Source organism: Scleropages formosus, chromosome 18 (genome assembly GCF_900964775.1).
Source record: "Scleropages formosus chromosome 18, fSclFor1.1, whole genome shotgun sequence".
Taxonomy (NCBI): domain Eukaryota; kingdom Metazoa; phylum Chordata; class Actinopteri; order Osteoglossiformes; family Osteoglossidae; genus Scleropages; species Scleropages formosus.
This window is the reverse complement of record NC_041823.1, coordinates 14,809,761-14,832,289: the sequence shown is the minus strand read 5'-3', so window position 1 is coordinate 14,832,289 and position 22,529 is coordinate 14,809,761. Positions and strand designations below refer to the sequence as shown.

General features: G+C 42.7%; 2 protein-coding genes across 2 annotated transcripts; one reads left to right on the top strand and one right to left on the bottom strand.

Annotated features, from left to right (window-relative positions):
* Window positions 1–382: 382 nt before the first annotated feature.
* On the bottom strand, window positions 383–1,432 carry LOC114909098 (uncharacterized). Its single transcript, XM_029245907.1, has 2 exons — window positions 1,270–1,432; window positions 383–1,065 (listed from the first exon to the last, which is right to left on the bottom strand). Exons 1-2 carry the CDS (start codon window positions 1,407–1,409, stop codon window positions 540–542), a joined length of 666 nt encoding a protein of 221 aa, XP_029101740.1. The 5' UTR covers window positions 1,410–1,432; the 3' UTR covers window positions 383–539.
* Window positions 1,433–9,314: 7,882 nt separating this feature from the next.
* LOC108926769 (antigen peptide transporter 1-like) lies at window positions 9,315–14,909 on the top strand. The gene is made up of 12 exons (XM_018739696.2): window positions 9,315–9,629; window positions 9,743–9,935; window positions 10,234–10,348; window positions 10,443–10,573; window positions 11,058–11,263; window positions 11,542–11,739; window positions 11,849–11,977; window positions 12,144–12,332; window positions 12,447–12,620; window positions 13,135–13,294; window positions 13,384–13,520; window positions 14,138–14,909. The coding sequence occupies exons 1-12, from the start codon at window positions 9,315–9,317 to the stop codon at window positions 14,372–14,374; spliced, it is 2,184 nt and encodes a 727-aa protein (XP_018595212.2). The 3' UTR covers window positions 14,375–14,909.
* The last annotated feature ends 7,620 nt before the right edge of the window (window positions 14,910–22,529 follow it).

Sequence of the window (22,529 nt, the reverse complement as noted above, 5' to 3'; positions counted from 1 at the left end):
AACACCTTTCTATAACTGATATTAAATATGCAGGTTTTTTTCCACAAAGGTGTCACAAATGTTTGCTCTTATTTTGTAAGGGTAAGTGATATCAAACAACATTTGAAAATGTACATTTTTATTACAATATTTGGTTAGCTTCAGAAATACAGGTACTGTACAGTTAGGTTTTGTAAATGTTCTTGAGTAATCTCGAGAGGTGTAATTAAATGCAAAAATGGGAAACTGCTTGTGACAAAGATATACAGTTGATATTGAAATGTTAAACCAGACTTTTAAAGGTGACCACATGATAAATTTATATTTAATCACCTAAGAAAATAAACTAATCATATGACACAAATAGTCTGTTACATTCTTTGTCATTTATTTTACAGGAAGATATCAAATACATTTTTAATATATCAATGCATAGCTTAATTAGAGTACAGATGTTTAATTTCTGTTGGTGTGAAAATGCGTCAACTGTATGGATAAGTGTTCTAATTTAAAACCCGTTTGCTGTATCCGGTGTATAAATTCCACTGAGTCTTTCTCTCTCACAGGACAGTTTGGGTAGAGGGCTCGGAATTTGCTGCGTTATAGTTTGCCCCCTCGATCTCTGCTTTCTGGACACAGTTCCGACCGCTTCTTGTCTCGGAGTCCGACTGCGCCTTTGCTGGGAGGTCGGCAGGCTTGGTCTCCGAATGGCTCGAGGCTCTTCCGGCAGGGACCGACGTTATTCTGTCTACCTGCTCGCTGGCTGCCTTCGCTGGCGCTGATGCCACGGAGCTCTCTACCTGGTTTAGGGTGGAGCGGCGCTGCAGGGCATGCTGAGTGCACGAGAAGGACCGCTGCCTGGGTGCTGGCTGAGGGGACATTAGGTGGGGCGTGGCTGCCCGGGCAGATTCCACTGGCCTTTCCCTCTCCTCCTCCTCAGCCTCTGAGGTGACCTCCTGTAAGGTGCTGATGGGACGAGATGGACGGGCGAGGATTCTGGGAGAGACCAGTGCTGTAGCTGACTGGTTTGGCTGGGGGCGCCAATGCTGAGGGGAGACGCATCGTCCTCTCCCCATCGACCATTCACTGCGAACATTTAGACAATGATTGATTTGATGAATTAACTGATCTTTTTCCGAAAGTATTCGTTCAGTATTAATTTTGTTTTTTTTTTTTTTGCTGAAATGGCTTTTACTGCAAAGACTGACACAAAGTTCAGACCCTTTTGGCGCCGTTAACTAAGCTGTTTATAATATTCAACGGCTAATGAAACAAGTTAGAACACGTCACCTGGGGTGAGGCGGCGACGTCTCCCTGTAACCAATGACCCCGGAAAAGGAGGCGCTTCTCCCAGGAAGACCAGGTGCCGGAAGCCATTGGTCGTACGGGAAGGCTGGATCGCTCCATTGCACGTCATTGCCAGGGTTCATCAAGGTAGGTGCCCTTTGAGGCCTGTGAGCCAATAGGAGTTCCAGGACCTGCTGATGAAACCCCTCGCGTGCAACGTCCAGCGGGCGCCGACCTCGCCTGTCAGGCAAATGGAGGTTTGCCCCATGGAGGAGGAGGAACCTGGCAGTGTCGTAGCAGCCATAGATGGCAGAGAGAAACAGAGCAGTCTCACCCTGCCAAAGAGAGACAGTGCTTCGGGTTTACACTCCAAGTCCTGAATTACACCAGTGAGTACAGCACTGTAACTCCATTAGCCTCATTAAGGAGCCAAAATATAAACTGAAATTAAAAACTAAAAAAAGCCACTTACCTTGTAATCCTGCAAGTCCACTAGCGCGCCGTAGCGAACGAGGGTCCGAGCCAGGGAGAGGTTATTGACTGAACATGCCCAGTGAAGGGCAGACCTCCCTGGGGCAGAGATTGAGTTGACAAAGAGAGGGTGGAGATACGAGATATGAGGGGAATTTCGTCCGGAAAGAGAAGTAAGGGAAGGACGGAGCGAAAAGTTGGAGGTGGGACAAAAAAAGAGAACGAGGTGCAGAAAGGAGATTAGTTTGGCAAAAAAATAAAAAGCGTGAAGGCAGCCGTGGATGGCAGAGTGGAAGAAGGAGTAAGAAGGAGAAGGAATAATGGGTGAAAGAGGGAAAGAGAGAAGGATGCGTGAGCAGGCCATGAAAGCAAGTGGCGAGGGACGAGAGAAAGAAAGAGAGAGAGAGAGAGAGAATCATAGGAATTTAATACAGCACATCTTCACTGACTGGACTACAGTACATTAACTCTGTTCTGAATCGGAGGAGGGGAGCAGTGGAGCTGGGGTGAGGAAGAGCATGAGGAAGAGTTGGTGACAGGAAAAAAAGGAATGGTATGTGGGGAGAACCAGACAAAGGCAGAACAGATTACACACTGACAACCTACCTCCAAATTATGACACGACTGAAACAGTGAAATACAGGCTCCGTGTTGTCATTAAGTATTTTTAGCAGAGATAATCAACAATGTTTTATTCTTTTGTTGAATTAATTTATTCTTTGCATTCATAAATCAGCGTAACTGTCAGTGCAGAATACCACCACGTCCCATGCACTTATACAGTCCTTCAGTGGAATGGTGTGTGGAGGGCAGTACCGGTGTGGTCGGTGTTGTTGACTGGTACCCCGGCTCTCAGCAGCTCCAGTACCACCCGGTCCAGGCCGCTCCTAACTGCACGGATTAGAACCACGGATCCATCCGGACCACACCACTGGACTGGGGCAGACTACAACGCAGAGAGATGTCGGTGAACAAACAGTGAAGAACAAAACAACACTCCAGATTCCTTCCGAATTTGCATTCGATTTTGGACATAAAACGTGAACAAACGTGATGTTTTCTGTACTGCAGTCAAATACACCATAAATGAAATATTACAAAAAAAGTTTCAACTCACATTGTTAGGAGGTCTGTTGTGCGGTGGGGTTGAATTTCTTTCCCACCTTCTTGATGGAACTGACCATGAAATTCACAGAGAAATATTTATTGGCACACTTCAGAGCCGAAACACGTTACGTTACTGCTTTCTAAGTGTATTTACAGCTGAAGTCAGGTATTTGTGTCAGAAACAAAAATTCATGCAATTGCATATGGACAAAACACATTCACAGACACATTGGCAGAAGCCGGAACCTAACCCGGTAACACAGGGCGTAAGACTGGTGGGGGAGGGGACACACCCAGGATGGGATGCCTGTCCATTGCAAGGCACCTCAAGCAGGACTCGAACCCCCGACCCGCCAGAAAGCAGGACCCGCTCAAACCTGCTGCGCCACCATGCCATTTTTATGCTGCAGTTTTTGAAAGATGGCACCAGTGGAGAAAGTTTTCGTTTTCCCACCCTGACTAGGTGACTGCAGCTGACTGGCCGCGACCCGGAAATGTTTCTGCTCCTGAGGCCGGTGGTCACGGATTGAGTTGATGTCCTCCATGGAGCTCTGCGTAATATCTGTGTCACTTCCAATATCGACTTCCTTTCGGAGGGGCCTGGAGCGAATGGGGGGGAGTAACAGAAGACGGTCCTCGTTTTACACTCGTTTATTATTTATATTCACTCGGGAGAATTGCGGACGCCAACAAATGAGCACTAGCAAGATAGGTTTATTTGGATGTTTGAATATTTTGTATCTTTTTATCTTAATCTCTTGCATTGCTTTGCAACCACAAGAGGTTTAAACTTCTTTACTTCCAATGTGGTTCTGGCAACCTGTCTCACCGTAGTCGAATGGCATCCTCTCCCAGCGGCTCGCTGCGCCTCTTGCCGGAGTCTTTCGCTTTCTTCTTCTTTTTCTTCCCATTCTTCTCTTTCTCCTTCTTTTTCATGCGCTCCCCACGGTGTGGCGTGTGCAGTGTCCATGGCTGACCCGTGTGGTTAGTCTCAGTTACCGTAGATACATGTTGCACTCTGCCCCCTCCCGCCCTCTCCTGTGTTCTTCGCCGCATCCGTCTTATTGCCACGGCAACCAGCAGGACAAGAGCCAGAAAGAGCCCAACTGTCACTCCAACTACTGGCCACAGCCACGAATGGGATACTGTGGACAGAGGAGGGAAGAAAGAGCAGGGGGAAACTAACTTTTATGAAAGAAGTGAATGAAACATTAAGCCTGAACATCAGCCACTGCTTTCTGCACGTGTGCAAAGAATAATTGCTGTACATGGGAAAGTCTTTTAATTCTGGACAATGAGTTGGAAGCAGTTTCGGCAGGAAGGACTCGATGGAAAAGTCTTCACATGCAAACAAATTTCCCCTGAACATCAGACATATTCAGAGAGACAAACAGAAACATATTTACAAGAATAAATACAAGTGTGGACTTGGTGAAAAAATCCAGTAAGTGTTTTCACTGAAAAAAGAACATGCAGGAAAACACATATGTTCTATAAGACTGAGAAACCTACTTTGGTAATTCTCTCGGTCCCCCAATTCCTCTTCTACTCCTCGCACTTCGTAGACATTTTGTAGTTCCTGCAGGGAGGAAGGCGGCAATTTACTCTTTTCCTTCGCGGTCCGCAGGAAGTTGCCGGCCTGCGTTGCAGACGGGAAGCAGGTCGACGCGGCGGAGGAGCACGGCCTGTTGTCCACTTGGAGGAAGAGCAGCGAGCTGTCAGGCGATGGGAAGTGGACAAAGGGTCGTGGGACGATAAGGACAGAAAAGAGTGAAATAGCGTGTGAAAAATTAATTGCTCTATATCCGCAAACACTCGGCATCGAAAAAGCGGTTTTAAACTGTTACCCATTGGCTCTGTATGTGGACTTCTGTGTTAACAGATCACGCAGGTCGTTAGGTTGGAGGGCAAAGAGACTGAGGTCAAAGGGCGCAACACCACGCAGTGTAACCGTGGTTTGGAGGATGGTGCTGAGAGCCCAAAGCAGGGACCTGTTCTGCGCTGGGACGTCCTGAGATAAAATTTTGGTGTGGATGAGCAGGGTGCCCTTTGCCCATGTTGGGGCCTGGCTGAGAAAGCAGTCGCTCCCGTCCCAGCCACAGGGTGCACGGTTGCACCCCTGCTCGCAGTGTGAGTTGGCATAGTGATCCCTGCAGTAGTCAATGTACCTGAATGGAACAGAGAAACAGAAAATGGTAGTAAGGTGGTGAACATATGAGAAATTAAATGAATTAAAGCCCTCACTTTACCTGCACTCCCGGCAAGAGATATATCGCTGAAAAATCCAAAAAGCACCACCTAGACGCAAGGCATCGGTATAAAATTTTCATGCATTTCAGACCAGGGCACTGATTTACTATGTGGGTCCCTAATTCGGTTTGCTGTGCTGCAATATACATGTATGGATGAGAGAATTGCTCGTGTGTGAAGAAACAGTCTTACTCGCAGGGTCTCTTCTCTGCCAGGCAGTCGAACCCGTCCATCAGACACTCGGGAGTGGCACACCACTTCTCACATGATCCATCTGCAAATTTTTCCTTGCAGACTTTGGAGGGACACTGGGCCCAGGGGTCAGAAAGAGCTGTCACTACAGAAAGATCCAGAAATATGATTTGCAAAACAATCTTCCAGAGACTAGCAATAACAAAAAACATTAATAATGGTAAGATATCAGTTTACACTGGTATAATTAAAGAACAAGAAGATTGTGAAGATTCAGTTTTGACATCTACTCTTCACATAGACTGCACCTACCAGTCCAAGAAAGAATGATCTAAATAACTGAGCCTCTTCATTTTGCATATTCAACATCCCTGTTTGGTAGGTGTTAAACCCAGGGGAATAATAGAGTATATTTAAAAAAATGTAATGTATGTTGTATCTTTACATTTGCTATAAGTGCAAAAAGGGATTAGTAGGGTCCCACCAGCGTTTAACGAAGCCAACTGTGGCCCACCTTATATTTGTGTATAACTTTATTGTGTACTATTAATAATATTTCTCAGTCCACACAATACATTAAAAGCTGTGCTGCTGACGTGTACAGCATCAGAGGATCCGAAACCTCTGCAACAACATAAAATCTTTGGCCTTGTATTAAACTGTGCAGGATGCCAGAAAGTGGGGGTCCTGATATAAACAGGAAGTTTCTAGAAAAGGCGGACAGCGGCAGGAAATGGAAGGGCTGCTAATGGACGAGGGCTGGAGGGAAGGTTGTCACTGTGGTGGCGAGGAATGCGTGTCAGATGGACAATAGACTTGGCAGGTGTGCTGGGAACAATGAAGCCAAAGAGACAAGAATAGACGTCCACAGACGAATGTTTAGCTTGTAAATGAAACCAATGGTTAGCTTTTTGCTGTAAATATTTACTTTTGCCAACATAACTGGTATTTCTTTACACTTACGATCTGCTTGGAAAGGCAATTGACTGAGTGACGATTGATGGAAAAGACACATAAATTCATATTATGTTTCAAATAATAATTGATGCAACAGAAAATTCGTTAAATTGTTTCGGGCCCTCTTGACTTTGACTTTGTCTTAGCCTAGGGTACTATTTAGCGTGCCACACCCAAACAGTTATCTGGTTCTGTACCCGCTGCAGTCTTACCTTGGTATGGCCTTATCCAGCCCCAGAGGAGCAGGGTCACTCTTACACCCAACAGCCTGGTATCCATGGTTCGGAAGGCAAGAGGATGGTGGCCGGGCCACGGCTGCTCTCGCTCGCGGCCCCAGTCTCGTCGCCCTCGCCCCGCAGGGCGGCTGTGTCAAGACCTCAAGCGTGCCTGTTGTTCCACTTTTTTAATTTCTTGTCCCCAATATGTCTGAAGGTCTGTTCTGTGTGTTACTGTTCTTCCCGAGCACTGTCCCGGTGAGGTGAGCTCTGTCCCAGTGTTGATTTGGAATATGGGACCGTGCAAATGCTGATTTCAGCTCCCTCCTGCAACATCCCCCAGCCTCCCTCTTTTTCTTTTCCAGAAGCACAGCGGATATGTGGACAACTTCCTCCCACTGTGTGGAAAAGAATAGGAATAGGGTGTGTGTATGCGTGTGTGTGTGTGTGTGTGTGTGTGTGTGTGTGTGTGTGTGTGTGTGTGTGTGTGTGTATGTTTATGACTGTTATATATACATGGTATATATGTGAACAATTTTAAATGTTTAAACCAATAACTAGGTTTTCAAGTATCATTTTTGTGCAATTATCTATGACAAATATTTCCGTGCCTGTGAATTTTTATTGACTGTTGATATTAGTGATATGAAATGATATGAAGATGTTTGTCAGAGGAGTAATATACTGTACTCGTAAATCTTTGTAACTTTTGATTCAGTGTCTCACTTGTTACCTGCACAAAATAATGTATTTATTAATATAAAATAAAAATAAGTTCAATTTGGCTGCTTTTACCAATTTCACGTTCTTCACATCGAATGCTTTTTGTATAGCAGCTGAAGTGCGCTTCCTCATTGTAGCTGACCTCTGGAACCAAAAATCTATTCTTAGGTCAGTTTATGTCTTTTAACTCGAGAACAGAAAACACTTCCCAATTGACTAAACACGTAAGAAATATTAAATAAGTGTAAGAGTTTGTATCTTTGTTGGGGTCACTCTTCAATAGTACATTTTCATACACAGTAATGTGGTTTCTTCTACTAAACACAAAAGAAAAGAAACTGCTTGCTCGTCCACTTTAGAACAGAGACACATGATTAATGAAAATGGGCTGTACCTGGTTCTCTTCTGGTCTTAGATGTTGGAACAAAGTTGGCAGACAATAAAGGCAGTAGAAGGTTGAAGAGTAAAGGGAATTTACTGCAGCAGACCCCACAATACATTTAGGTGTCAATATAACCACACTCTCACTGTCATTAACCGATCGTCCAAGTCAGGGATGCAGTGGGCTGGAGCCTATCCTGGATAAACAAGCAAAATCACTATGCATATTAAGGTAATTGCAATAAGTGGTTACACAAGTTACAGTTGATTTCCTACAGAAGTCCTTTATTTTCACATACCCTATTTTTTTGAGGAGTCATGCGAATGGGTGCACTCACTAAAGGAATATGCTGCTGTTTAAATGTGTACTTGTATGGTTAGTAATGATGGTACTCATAAAAATACACACACTTTACATATGTGAAAATTAAAAGCTACATCCATATGTTCTTGCTATTTACACTGCGCTAGTATGAACATGGACTAACAGAAAAGGTTCAATTCACTTCAAAATGCTTTGACTCTTTCAATGGTTTCACTGAAAATTGCACAAATTCGACATCAGATGGTACTGTATTAGTTTCTTGTTTGTCAATAATATAGGATTGTGTACAGTGTTGTATGTGATTTTTTTATTTATGCATGGCTTAATATCTCATTAGGAGCCTTGGGTTTATAGAAAGTCTATTTTCAGCACTCAAAGCAATGTTTCCGAACCGCCACAAGATGTCACTGTTTCTGAGTTTTCATTCACTTCACGGGTCGTCAGAGAGAACGTCTACAAATTTTTACCACATTTACGTGAAGGACAAGAAAGCGGTTACATTTGGATCTTAGATTTATTGAAATAAAGTTATTGTGCTATAATGATTATTTCAGCTGTTTGCCGAAGGATTACTGAAAACAAATTTCTTCATAATCAATAAGGGGTGGTCCAGCGGTGAAGCCCCGCCCACTTGTGAAAAGTGCTTTCGGTTTCGATAACCGGGGGTTTTACTGAGACCCGCTATAACACGACGGCTGGATGTGCTGCGTGGACGTAAACATCATCACACAGATTTACTGAATTATATACAGAGAGTGAATTCTGTAGTGCTATAGGTTACAGACACACACGTATGTAGACACACTCGGTGACTCGCAGATTATTCATCTGTGCTGAACTGAAGTGGAAAAAGACACATACCAGCTAGCTTCTAAACGAGGTGAGTCTTCATGTTACTTAGTAAACTAAGTATTCGAATTTGAGATGGAATGAATGTGAATTCAATTGAATCATGTGTTCTGGTTCTCATAGTCTGAATGAATGCATGCTGATAAATATAAGGTCAACATTTGCACATAACTTATATATAAGCGTAGCAATTGCGCGTGAAAGCGAAAGCAAAAGTGTTTGATGGATAGCCTAGGTATAATAAAAGACACACACACACACACACAGTGGGGAATTCCATCTCACTGCATCGTGCGGAGCCTGTGGTCGGAAAGGCGTCCCATGTTTGATCTCTGCTGTTGGTCACTTGTTACTTTCACTTTGTTCAAATTGTTGCCGCAGTCGTTGACTGTTGTGCTTATCATTCCCTTTAAATAAATCAGTGAATGCTGAATGTGCTCACATGGGTGCTGTCTGTGTTTCTCTTTTTCACTATTAACAAGGATAGGAGCAGTATCATTACACGTAAGCCTGCGGTGTTACAGAGCTTCCCTGTGGCCCTGACACTGTACATACTGTACATGTTTGTGTGTGACAGGATGCAGAAGATGGCCTTCTCTCCGTTGCTGTGTGTGTGTCTGGATGTGCTCGTGGTGCAGGCGGTGAGGTGGGCCCAGCTGTCCCCCGCGCTCCTGCCGCACCCCTTCCTCGCCCTGTGGGCCGCGGGGGTGCTCCGCGCCTCCCTGCTCCTCCTCATGCGCCTCTCTCCAGGCTGCCCGCAGTGGCTGAGAGGCCCTGAAGCGGCCAAGACCGTGCTGGTGCACGGCTTCCTCTGCCCGGCCTACATCACCCTGCTGTGGGGGTGCGGGCAGCCCACGCTGGAGCTGCTCTGGGGCTGGCATTCCTGGCAAGGGGTGGGTGTGACACTGGTCATATTTTGTCAAATTCTTCATCATGCAAGGTGCTGCTTATGAAGTTAACAAATTTATGTGACATATAATGCAGTTCTGTCGGTAATTTGCTCCAGATATTCCAAGCGTATGGGGTCACGGCCGTCTCTCTCTTACTCTGGCAACGATACATCCCATCTCTGTCTTCTGAGCCAACCAAGAAGACCCAGGAGAAGAATGGCGCTTCCCTGCGGAGGCTTATGGGATACACGAAGCCATTTTTCGTGCAGTTTGGAGCAGTTTTCTTCTTAGTGATAATCTCCTCCCTGGGTACATTTCACTTTGGAAACCTTCTGTTGACTATGTATACTATGGTATTGGTGTAGTTTTTCAAAGATATTGTTTGAGCTTGTAGTTATGTAATAGTATTAAGCAGCTGGAAATATAATTGACTCGTTATGAATATGTCTTTAAATCGGAGGCTGCTGCAAAAGTACGTTACATGACAAATACATTTTAGGTAAGAATTTTTTTTAGGTTCCTGCCACATGAGCATTGTCTTAAAATACAGTTTAGCTATATTACATATTAGATTTGTTAAAGTCATGGTCAAATGTTGTGCCCTCAGGCGAGATGGCAATTCCCCATTACACTGGCCGAATGACCGATTGGATCATGAACGAGGATGAGCCCGAGGCCTTCACTCACGCCATCACTGTCATGTCGCTGATCACCATCATGAGGTGGGCTGCTCCTGCAGGGCTGATGATGGAGATGGAGAGGGCTGGAATAACTGCGCTGTGGTTTTCTGACTGCCCGTGTCCCCATCTTTCATAGCGCCGTGTCTGAGTTTGTGTGCGACCTCATCTACAACATCACCATGAGCCGCATCCACACCTTCATCCAGGGCCAGGTCTTCAAGGCTGTGCTGAAGCAGGAGATCGCTTTCTTCGATACAGTGCATACTGGTGAGAGAGAGGTGTTATCTTGCAAATGGCCAATGTGAAGCAGAGTTTAATGATGTTCCTAAAATGTGGCACACGCAGTAGTAAAAATTCCTTCTCTGGAAGGACAGCAGTGTCAAGAGCTTCGACAGCTGACTCACCTGGTCACCAGTCCTCAGTCAGCTACTAAATATTGTGAATGATGCTTTTCAGCCAGGTCCAAGTAAAATAGTTAATTTTAAAAGAACAATCGAGTTAATTCCAGAATTCTATGTATTTTACTTACAAGGAAACTGGCCTTTTTAGAAAAAGTAAATACAAAAAGAGAGGATTGAAAAACATTTATTTAGCTGTGATTTTATTTGTGTAGTAATGCTTATGCCATTTGAGTCTTGTTCCAAGGATCACCTTACTTTTGAAAAGCTGTTAAACATATTGAATTCACTTGGAAAACCTTATTTCAAGACCAATCAAGCTGTCGGACAAACCAAAACATGTTGTCTCCTAGGTGACATTGTATCGCGCATCACCACGGACACCAACACCATGAGCGAGTCTCTGAGCGAGAAGCTCAGCCTGCTGATGTGGTACTTCATGCGCGTCACCTTTCTCTTCATCTTCATGCTGCGGCTTTCCTGGAAGCTGTCTCTCTTCACTGCGCTTGGGCTGCCCATCATCCTCGTCATACCTGAGCTCACTGGGAAATTCTACCAGGTAAATCATTTCAGCCTTTCTTTCAACTTTTTTTTTTTCCATCTTTCAGTAAGGCTTTTTTTTTTTTTTTTTTGGCCATCTGGGGACCACATGGAATCTGGACCTTTACTCAGGCTTTAGCTTACACCTTCAATATTGTCTTCATTAATTCAGCAGCACACCCCTAATTCAGGTTAAGCACATGAGAACTTCTGACCCCTCTGTAAGTTTACATTGTGTGGCCTCTAGGCACAGTGCCTGCAGAGGAAGCTTCTCACAATGCAATGTTTCTGTCCTAGTCGCTGTCAGTGAAGGTCCAGGAGTCACTGGCCCGGGCAAATGATGTTGCCATGGAGACCTTTTCCTCCATGAAAACAGTGCGGAGTTTTGCTAATGAAGAGGGAGAGACGGAGAGGTACAGAAAAAAGCTAGAGGACACATACTCGCTAAACAAAACCGAAGCTGCAGCCTACGCTGTTTCTACCTGGACCAACAGTGTGAGTATCGTATCTGCATTTCTGCGTGCTTATTAATACCACAGATAAGATAAAAATGGTAAACATCTGTATAGCGCTTAAGAAAAAAGAAACTTTTCCTTTTCCCTAGCTGTCCAGTCTGGCTCTGAAGGTCAGCATCTTGTACTATGGCGGCCGCCTGGTTACAGGGAAGGACGTCAGCAGTGGTGACCTTGTGTCCTTCGTCCTGTATGAGCTGCAGTTTGCATCTGCTGTTGAGGTACAGCACACCTTCCCTCAGTGGATCTATCCCCTGTCCTTGTACCTCTTTAAGTCATTATCTGAGAGTTCTGCAGAATGGAAAAGGAGAAGCAAACATAAGGAAAGAGTTAAAACTAATTGCCATCTTTACTTCTGCAGCATAACACCTGCCCTTTCTTTCCTAGGTCCTCATGTCATATTATCCCCATGTGAAGAAGGCTGTTGGAGCCTCTGAAAAGATTTTTGAGTATGTGGACAGACAGCCCCAGGTTCCCCCCGAGGGCTCACTGGCGCCCAAAGTGCTTCGGGGGAATGTGCACATGAAGAACATCACATTTGCGTACCCAAAGAGACCCGACACACCTGTGCTCAAGGTGTGTGTGTGTGTGAAGGGAGAAGCTGTTAATGTATGATCATGCAGAGCTTGTTTAGCTTCATGCTTCTCATACATAGAGTAATGGCTGTATCCCATAATTTATGTTCTCCAGGGCTTCTCTCTGGAGCTGAAGCCTGGTGAGGTGACTGCTCTGGTTGGACCTTCTGGTGCAGGGAAGAGCACCTGTGTGAGCCTGCTGGAGAGATTCTACCAGCCACAGGACGGGGAGATCCTGCTCGATGAACAGCCTCTGTACAGCTATCAGAACCAGTACCTGCATGACAAGGTAAACCGCCTTTTATCTTGTTCATTTCAAAACTGATGTGTGTTCAACAAAATATTACCAACAAAGTACCAGTCCAAAGGGAGGCACAGATTTACACTGAACTTATGATCTACATTATGACTTTCCAGTGCTGCAGTTTTTCCCCTACCTTGCAATCAAGACTTCTGACATTGTTCCTGCTGCCCACTATCACTGATTTTGACCTGCCTTTTTTTTTTTCCTAACTAAATGTTTGAAAAACAGCTTGCTATTATACAGTATACACTCATAGATATACACATTTCATGAATTAATATTTACAGATGTGAGCTCTATACACTTTTATATGCTTTACATGTACTGCCCAGTATTTTATTTTGTGTACATATTCGCATTTTAATCCAAGTTATAGAAGAAGTCGGAGCATTGTATGTATAAATTTGACACGGGCATTTGATATTTGCGTATATTAGTGAGGTGTGTGTATGTATATATATTGTCGTTGCGTTTCAGTCCTCCGTGTCTCTTCATACAGATCGCTGTGGTGAGCCAGGAACCAGTGCTGTTTGCCCGCTCTGTGAGGGAGAACATTAAATATGGCAGAGAGGGCGCTACCGACGAGGAGATGATTAGGGCTGCTGAGCTGGCCAATGCACACACGTTTATTTCTGACCTGTCAAAAGGATATGATACAGGTTATTATTGTTGTTTTTATTATTATTGTTAGCTATTGCTTTGATACCTTTCAGCAAGATATGACTTCTTATCCTCTCATTTGTGACAGACGCTGGGGAGAAAGGGGGCCAGGTCTCTGGGGGTCAGAAGCAGCGCATCGCCATCGCCAGAGCTCTTATCCGACAGCCCAAGATCCTGGTGCTGGATGATGCCACCAGCTCCCTAGACACGGAGAGTGAGCACCTGGTAAGTGTCTGCGTTTTTGTCCGTATGATTCCTTGCGTCACTAACAAGAGTTTGCTTTTGCTGGATTATTGTCAGTTTCTCGCTGTACGTCTCTGTTTTTAATTGTTTTTCATCACTACGTCGGCTTGTCATGCCATTCTGCTGACGGCATTGCACATGTAACCTTAAAACCTCAAAAATATAATTTTGGGGCATAAAATTCTGGGAATAGAATAATTGGTTCTGATCTTATCAGGGACAGCTCCATTGTCAAATATTAGCAGGTAACACCATAATGTTAAAGGAGATTCCTTAGTTATGTTTTTTTTTCTCTTTTAAAAAAACTAACCGCAGTTAAACTAACCACTCTATATGTATTAATACGATAACTGATCATTTGGCTTTACTAGCTCTTACTCTGGAATACTTTTATTTCCTTATAAAATACATCAATGAGGGGTGAGTCCCGCTTTCCAGTGGGTCTGGGGTTCGAGCCCTGCTTGAGATGCCTTGTGATGGACTGACGTCCCGTCCCAGACCCATCGGAGAGCAGGCCCTGGCCAAACCCGCTGCGCCACCACACCCCCCGTGTAAGAGCACCCTAGTATAAATCATATATGAAACGCCTGTTTACCCAGGTACACGAGGCACTACGGAAGAACTTCAACCAGTGTGCTGTACTGCTGATCGCTCACAAACTGAGCACGGTGGAGAAGGCCAATCACATCATCTTCCTGAAGGATGGGGAGGTGATAGAAGAAGGCACCCATGAAGAGCTACTTGGGAAAGGTGGTGCCTACGCCCAACTGGTAGAGAAACAAAACACTGCTTTCCAGCGCAGTGCAGAGGAGGGTTCGGATGCAAATGGTGTTTGACACAAAGTCTGAGGACCTCGTTCTGTCTGCTTTATCCAGATCCACCATTCCACTCCTTTACTGCATATTACAATATTTTACTTAGCAAGTTTATCTGTCAACCAAAATTAAGGACAAGAATCCCGTCATATATCATTACCCTGTTTTAATTTGTTAGACCTTTTTCATTGTAAAGTATGCTTGTACTGGACTGCATACTTGGTTACAATATTGATGTAAATATTTAAGAACATGTATTTATGTTACATGAGAATGTGCTGAGTTGTACTTTTCTATCTGTTGTATGTTTTCTTCAAACAAGGACAACATAAAGACCTGGTTTTTTTATGAGACTTACAGTGGAGAACCTTGGAGTGCAGTATCCAGACATATGTTATTGGGCCATAGATAATTAACATTATCTATGGCCCAATTCTGATAATACAGAAGTGAAATATGTATGTGTTTGGTTGGTCATGAGACATGGTTATTGAACAGGCTGTAAAGATTGCTCAGAAATCCTTAAAATGTTAAAATGACCAAGAAATCCAATAAATGTTGTGGTAAATCTTATACGTTATTGCTAAAATGTAATTATTGATATATTTTTACAAAAAATGACAATGTATTTTGCTTTTAAATATTTGCTGGTAACAAAATATGTCCTACACAATGCTACATTATATGTGAAATGTAAATGTTTCAGTTCACTTTACTGGGAGCAAAAATGTTATATTTCTTAAACAGATGTTTGGCTCATAGTGCCTGCTCTATTTATGGGGGGTGGTGGTGCAGTGGGTCTGGGGTTCAAGTCCTGCTTGGGGTGCCTTGTGACGGACTGGCATCCCGTCCTGGGTGTGTCCCCTCCCCCTCCAGCCTTACGCCCTGTGTTGCTGCTCAGGCCCTGAGTTTGGATGAGTGTGTGTCCTCTGGTTGACTGTTTTCTTCTCACAGGCCATAGACATATGTGTGCGTATGCATGCTTGTGTACCCTCTGTAACCTAATGCCCTGTGCTTCTGGGATAGACTCCAGAACACTCTGACCCTGACAAGGACAGTTAATGAGAGTGAACACATGGGTTCCTATTTTAGGAAATGCAGACTTTGTATACACACACACACATGGTCTGAACTGCTTGTCCTATTCAGGGTCAGGGGGAGCCAGAGCCTAACCTGGCAACAGAGGGTATAAGGCTGGAGGGGGAGGGGACACACCCAGGACAGGACGCCAGTCTGTTGCAAGGCACCCCAAGCGGGACTCAAACCCCAGACCCAACGGAGAGCAGGACCTGGTCCAACCCACTGTGCTATTGTGCCCCCTGTGCAGACTTTGCAGTAAGAGTCAAAAAGACAGATACAGGGAGGTTGGAGTGCAACACATTAGTGAACCATTATGGTTTCCAATTTGGAATTCTCCCAGGCCAAAGCTTAGTTAAGTCCCTTTACTCTGATCACGGTATCCAACATAACACGTGGTTTCAAGGAATCGTGTCAAAGTGACAACGGGTCCGGACACAGTGCAAATTAACGAAATGTTTACTGCCATCTTGTGGCCACACGAAGTGTGTACACCCCAAAAACGTGCACACTTTTAAACACCCACATTGCTTGCTACCCGAAAAGAAATTAGATTATTAGTTTAAGAAGATTTTTCTATAAATTATATGCTGTTTTCCTGAATTCAGCTATTAAAAGGCTCGGTGACTCGGGGAGCCAACTCAGTTGCCGAGTTGGCAACTGCTGCTCTGCTGACGTCATGGTTTTCGAAGCGCCACATGATCGGTGGTTATGTGCCGTCAGATGTGAAAAGACACATGCATACATAGATATTACACGCATGTTATCCAGGTCAGAGCCCCCTTTGCCCTACATTTCAGCTGTAGAGCAGAAAAGTATGTTTGTTAGCTGACTTTATTTCGTGCTTTTCACTCGTGAGAAGTCACTGCAGTGCAGAAAGAGCCCCCCCCCCCCCCCCCCCCGAAATCGCTAAGCAACTGTCAGTGTTGCTTGCAAATTAACTGGCCACTCACTCATTTGAGGAGGATATAACAGATGTCGGGAGGTGGTGAAAGAAAACACAGACCCGAATTCACAATCTAAGCAAACAGAAACACTTTTTGAAGAGCAGTGAGTGAGTCGGTTTGGCGTTTCCGGCATCACGTGGGTCACGTGACGAATCGCCACCCAATAGGCGGCCAGTAACAGCGCTCAGAAGCGCGCTCTCTGCGCGAGCCCTAATTTGGCGAGTGGTACGTGAGAAGAAAGTGTTTCTATAGTGACAGTGTGTTTCTGCATAAATTAACGGGTGTCTTTTTTTGCTGGATATTGTCTGCCTCGTATGCCGTTACGTTGTGGAAACGTTGTAGGATCAGGATGACATGACATGACATGACATGTCACATGATGATGTGTACAATACTTTGACAAATGCAATACTGTATGTATGTCGAATTTTCTAGAAGTTACAGTGCATATCTAGAGTAGATATGCACTGTAAGTAGTACTTGGCTGCATCGGAGAACTACTTTGTAAGTGCCGTTTTTACCCCCCGGGAGCTGAATTCTCCGGAAGTCTTTGTGACCTTAAGTATAGTATACTATAGTATAGTATAGTACATGTGACGTAGTCTATTAAATTCGTCGAATACACGTGGCAAGTAAATCTTGAAAGTTGGGGAAAAACACTTGACTGCAGGCTTGTAGTTTGTATCAATTCAATTCAATTTAATTCAGTTCAATTCAGTTTATTTTATTTATATATAGCGCTCTTCCCGCGCAGTGAGTGACGCAGAGCCCAGAACACAGCAGGTATAAGGCAAAAAAACAAAGACAGCTGACTACAGACTAGCGTTATACATTACAAGGAAGAAAAAAACTCCCAACTGAAAGTCGAGGGAGAAAAAAACCTCTGGAGGTTCAAGTGCCAGTGGCTGCCCACCCCTCATGGGCATTCTAGATTAAATACTAGGACTTCTAAATCATATATTACAGGTGACAATGGCATTGTTGCTGTATGGTTTACCATGTGTGGTTGACAGTTTACATTTACATTTATTTATTTAGCAGATGCTTTTCTCCAAAAGCAATGAACTCTGTGTAGTGTTATCAGCCCACACACCTTATTCACCAAGGTGACTTACATTGCTAGATACACTACTTACAATGGGTCACTTATCCATACATCAATGGAACACACACACTCTGTGTGACTCACACAATTGCTTAAATAATAATAATACAAATTAATACACACACACACACACACACATTTTCTGAACCGCTTATCCCACACGGGGTCACGGGGAACCGGAGCCTACCCGGCAACACAGGGCGTAAGGCCGGAGGGGGAGGGGACACACCCAGGATGGGACACCAGTCCGTCGCAAGGCACCCCAAGCGGGACTCGAACCCCAGACCCACCAGAGAGCAGGACTGTGGTCCAACCCACTGCGCCCCCCCTTTACAAATTAATAAATAAAAAATAATTTAAAATAAACTGTTTAAATATTGATTCATTGATTAATGGGGGAAACTTCACTTGAAGTTCCAGTACTTTTTCCAGCTACCAAAAAACTGCTGACCCATCATACAGTATTTTCTTTTTAAGGCAGCTGGTAATGGAACTTAAAGAGAAATTGGATACCGAGTACAAGTAGTGTATATATAGTGTTACTATAAATGGAACAAAGCAGCAGAAAATAATGAGCCACATTTGAGTTCCTTGCTTCATTGCAGGGGCTAGGTGATGTGATAGTTGGAAATAATAATAAAAATGATCATCTCAAAAAGTAGAAAATACATTGTTATTTAAATCAACACAAAGAGCCCCTTATGCAGCATTCACAATTCAGCCAAGTTTCACTTCCCCACTCTGTTAACGGGTATTGACATAACAGTCTGGGTGGGGGATATTTCATATACAAATTTTTTAAGGAAATTCCTAAAGAGGGGGAACAAAGAACACATTTTTTCCTTTATGAGCTGCTTTCTTTGAATAAGTGACTTTGATAAGGTTGATCTATATATAAGTCCCACAAGTCTAACTCAAGTTTAACTTGGCATCTTAGTGTAACAAACATGTAATCTATCAAATTTTCACTGCCTTTGACCCAACAAAGTCTACTTAAACCAACTCTTCTATCCACCTGTACCAGCAGTATTCTTGTATGGGGTTAAAATCTCCAGAGAATATTGTCTTCACATCAAGTTCAAATGGGTTCAGCTGAAACCTCAGCGAAGCTGGTGTACACACACCTGTGACCTCAAGCCTGCATAAAGGTAATTTCCAACAACACAGCGCTGGTTCCCAGTTGACAGTTTAGTGCAGTCATTCATTTACATTACATAAATTTATATTTATTAATGTAGCTGATGTTTTTGTCCAAGGCGACTTTTTTATTCATTTTCTTCCCCATTTTCTTTTCTAATGTTTCTGCGTTCGGCCGGTAGATGGCAGCAAAATGCAATTATAGAAGAGAAATTCACAGACCATATTTCCTTACACACGTTTAACAGTTTACAGTGTTCATTGATGTCAGAAATTAAGCTTTATAGTGTTTTTTATTACTGGTATTTCTAACACTTTTATATAAACTACCCAGTGAATAAATAGATGTGTACTATTATGCTTTTTTAATTGCAAACGCTGACAAATGTGAGGGAATTGGCCCCATCCTCGTAGTTAGTTTTGTTGCTAGTTTAGTTGTCCACAAATGAGACCTGCAGTTAGAAATTAAAGTGAAGCACTTTTTAATACATTTAATATGTTCTCCCCACACTGTGTTTTATTTCACTCCTGTGCTGCCTGAAGGAACATGGGAGTGTCTTTTGTGTATAAAACAGAACACATCACGCTGAGCACAAGGTTGAGGAGATGATGAACAGTATGTTTTAATTTTCATTTTAAAGAAAACTTTAATGTTGCTTCAAGTTAATAAAATATTATAAAATGGACGGGTGTCTCATCCATGAGAAAGGATGACTGTAAGGAAAAGAAAGTAGGAAGTTTGTGAGGTCCCCACAAACTGCAATGATTTGGAAAATCTTGACTTGAAAGCATGTGATGATTACTGTTGATTTCTTTTCTACTAGTAACTATATTGACTGAAAGGGCTAAAACAGGAAATGCATTGTTTTAATATTTTCCAGTGACAAAGTTTGTAATATGGTGTTTCACAATTCCAGTAATAAATTAATTTATACGTTTGAATGTAGAAAATGTTTAGAATTGCCTTACGACTACACAATACTTTAAATAATTAATTAATCTTACACTATATGAAAAAAAAAATCTGAAAAAAAATCCCAGAATGCATTAATACCTGTGTGCAGAAATCTCTTTTTCTTACAAGTATATTCATACACTTACTTCACTTGCTACCTGAGGTAAGTGAGATTTACCATGGTAAATATATAGGAATGCAGTAAGATTAGATCACATCTGAGGAAATCTTATGATATGAGAAGTACTCGGAACCATCAGAAACCCCCTAGTCCCTGTTCTGCACTGTCATGAGGAAGAAGAATACAAATAATTGATGGAGAAGATAGTTGAAGAATGTGACTTCAGTTATCTATGTGTCTGTATCATTCTAGAGGGTGTCTTGTCCAGGTAGGAGAGGGGGTGATGGAAGCCTTTTCGGCTTTTTTCTTCTCTCCCATATCTCAGAAATGAACACACAAAAGGACGTAAATAAACAGATGTTCAAATGAAGCTAAAAGGTAAAAGGCTTCCCACTCCTCACGAAAGGAAACTAGCAGCTACTGAGTATTGGCAGAAATTAATCATAAAGGCAGAATCAGTTCTACTGTAAAAAAAAAGAAATTGTTTACAATTATAATGCTGTTTTAAGGAAATTTCTAGATGAGATTGTACCTCTTAAAACTGAAGTAACAGCTCATAAATACGCCTTTACGGAAACAACATGATTAATTAAATTAGAATGCCATGGACAAGTATCAGTTGAAATCAACTAAATTACTATACATATTCATCATTGTGCTTTGGCCAAAGGGATCATTCTTAACGGAGAAGCTCTATTTGCTACTCGGTTGACTTCTTGCACTAAAATAATTAACAACAACAATACTGACCTACATGTCCTGTTCCAAATAATACTAATAATTACAAGAGCCCAACTAATAACAATAACAATCCCCTACTGCTGCTGCCTATATACCTAGTAGTGGTGACTTCCTAGGTTAGCTCTGTTTGAGAAAAGATAATATATGACTTCAAGTTCAGCAGGACAATCACAGTCCCCCTTGTACCTTTGACCAAGTCATTTTACGGTCAAGTGAGACAGTTAATATTTTGGTAGTTTTAACATGTATAATTATTGTTGCCTATGATTATAGGCAGTTTAGTGTAGTGTATCTACCACTGTAAGTCATCTTGGATGAAGGTGTGAGCTGAATAATGGTTAATAATCTTTGTACGTTACTTTGGAGAAAAGTGTCTTCTATTGAATTAATGTAAATTTCATTCACTGCTCAACTGGGAGGTGCATGAAACTGAAATTCAGCAGTCGCTAATGTAAAGGAAAGGTATTAAATGAAATATCTCACAAATTTTGTTTCTTGAAATTCAAATGGGCATATGCTGAGGGCTGACTTCATATATATGGTTTCAATTGCTGTTCCTGCTATAGTATGCCTGAGCAAGGTACTTACCCTGCGGTATAAATCACTCTATGTTGCTTTGAGCAAAGGCTTTGGCAAAATAAAGTTTCTAACATAAAACCTTAAAGCATGATACATATTGGTCTTTATTGGTATTTGTTTGCAATATACAGTATTCTGTAAAACTTTGTTCTGTTAAAATATTGATTTCTTTGGTCAAACCTGACTCAGAATAAAAAAAAAAAGGCAAAGTTTTTTCACAAAAGAAACTGCTCTTACTGATACAAAGATTTCTATGGCATAACAGATCTGATAAAATGTTCTGAATGTTCTGTTACATAACATATTTAAAATGATATTAAAGGAAGTATAAGCAGCAGTGTTGTCATTTTCCTGTTATTATTAGTTTATTAATCACATTGTACTTCTTACAACCTGGCTGTCACCTAGTAAATAAGTTTTCTGAAGCCCTGAACACTATAACAGATACACTGGAACAAATGAAAATTAGACTCCTGCATGTGAGACCTGTAAGAGATTTACAGATGAGCGATGGAAATGATAAAGTATAAGAGGAAGAATACCACTTCCCCATTACAGATCACGGGCACAAAAGAATAGTGATTCACTGGGAACTTCTCCTTAGCGGTATGTTCTTCTGAGTTTGTGCCAGTCTCTAATGATCTCTTCCTCTAAGAAATAATGAAGAACACCCCAACATTTCCTTGGGGCCTCCAGTTCATTCAGGGTCATCCACTGGCACATGTATTAAGGACAAAGTTCTCTGTTATTCCTATCAATCAAAACTTTCTTAAAAATAAATATACTTATCATCAAAAGAAACCTGTTTCACTGTGAAGTGCCACATGCTGCTCTTGGTGTGTGTGCAGCCGTCTGTACTTTTTCCAAAATCGAAGAGGGGACTGACACAGAGTCAAGATTCCTGTATTAGGTACCAAGTTCTACTCATCATAATGCTTTAGTTTCTAACATTAGATAGTGGACTTGTTACATTTCTCTTCCTTCTGTGGCATCTTTTCAACCCTACATTTGATTTCCTCCAGGTGCTCCACTTTCCTTGCACACTCAAGGTAAATTGTTGATCCTAAAATTTCCCATAATGAATGAATGGATGAGTAAGTGGGCATCCCGTTAAGGGTGTACCCGCTCAAGTATGGCACACACTGATTCTGGGATAGGCTCCTAACATGTAAACTCCACACAGACTGAGCCAGATTTGAATCTATGCCCAATCAGTCCAGGTGCTGTGAGGCAGCAATGCTACTCACTAAGCCACCATGCCATCGTAATCTATGTGCAATTATTTTACATTCAGCAAAAATGCTAAATTTCAATGGATACAAACTGTCAAGTCAGTTAAACTCATAGGGACTACTGGCGTAACTCTTGTAGTAAGGAAGGGAAGTGAGTTACCATGGCTTTCTTCCGCATGGCTCATTGGCCTGTGAAACCGGGAGAACAGGCTGAGAGGTACCAGCATTACACGCCGCCCGACCACGTTTTTTGAGCATTCAATTTATTTAACAGTGTGAGAA

Excerpts from the sequence above, each read along its gene's own strand:
- LOC114909098 (XM_029245907.1), bottom strand. The coding sequence starts at position 1,409 with ATGAACCCTGGCAATGACGTGCAATGGAGCGATCCAGCCTTCCCGTAC. Across the intron at positions 1,066-1,269 it reads ACGTCGCCGCCTCACCCCAG|TGAATGGTCGATGGGGAGAG; the intron begins GTGACGTGTTCT and ends AAATGTTCGCAG.
- LOC108926769 (XM_018739696.2), top strand. The coding sequence starts at position 9,315 with ATGCAGAAGATGGCCTTCTCTCCGTTGCTGTGTGTGTGTCTGGATGTG. Across the intron at positions 10,574-11,057 it reads CTTCGATACAGTGCATACTG|GTGACATTGTATCGCGCATC; the intron begins GTGAGAGAGAGG and ends GTTGTCTCCTAG. Across the intron at positions 13,521-14,137 it reads ACACGGAGAGTGAGCACCTG|GTACACGAGGCACTACGGAA; the intron begins GTAAGTGTCTGC and ends CTGTTTACCCAG.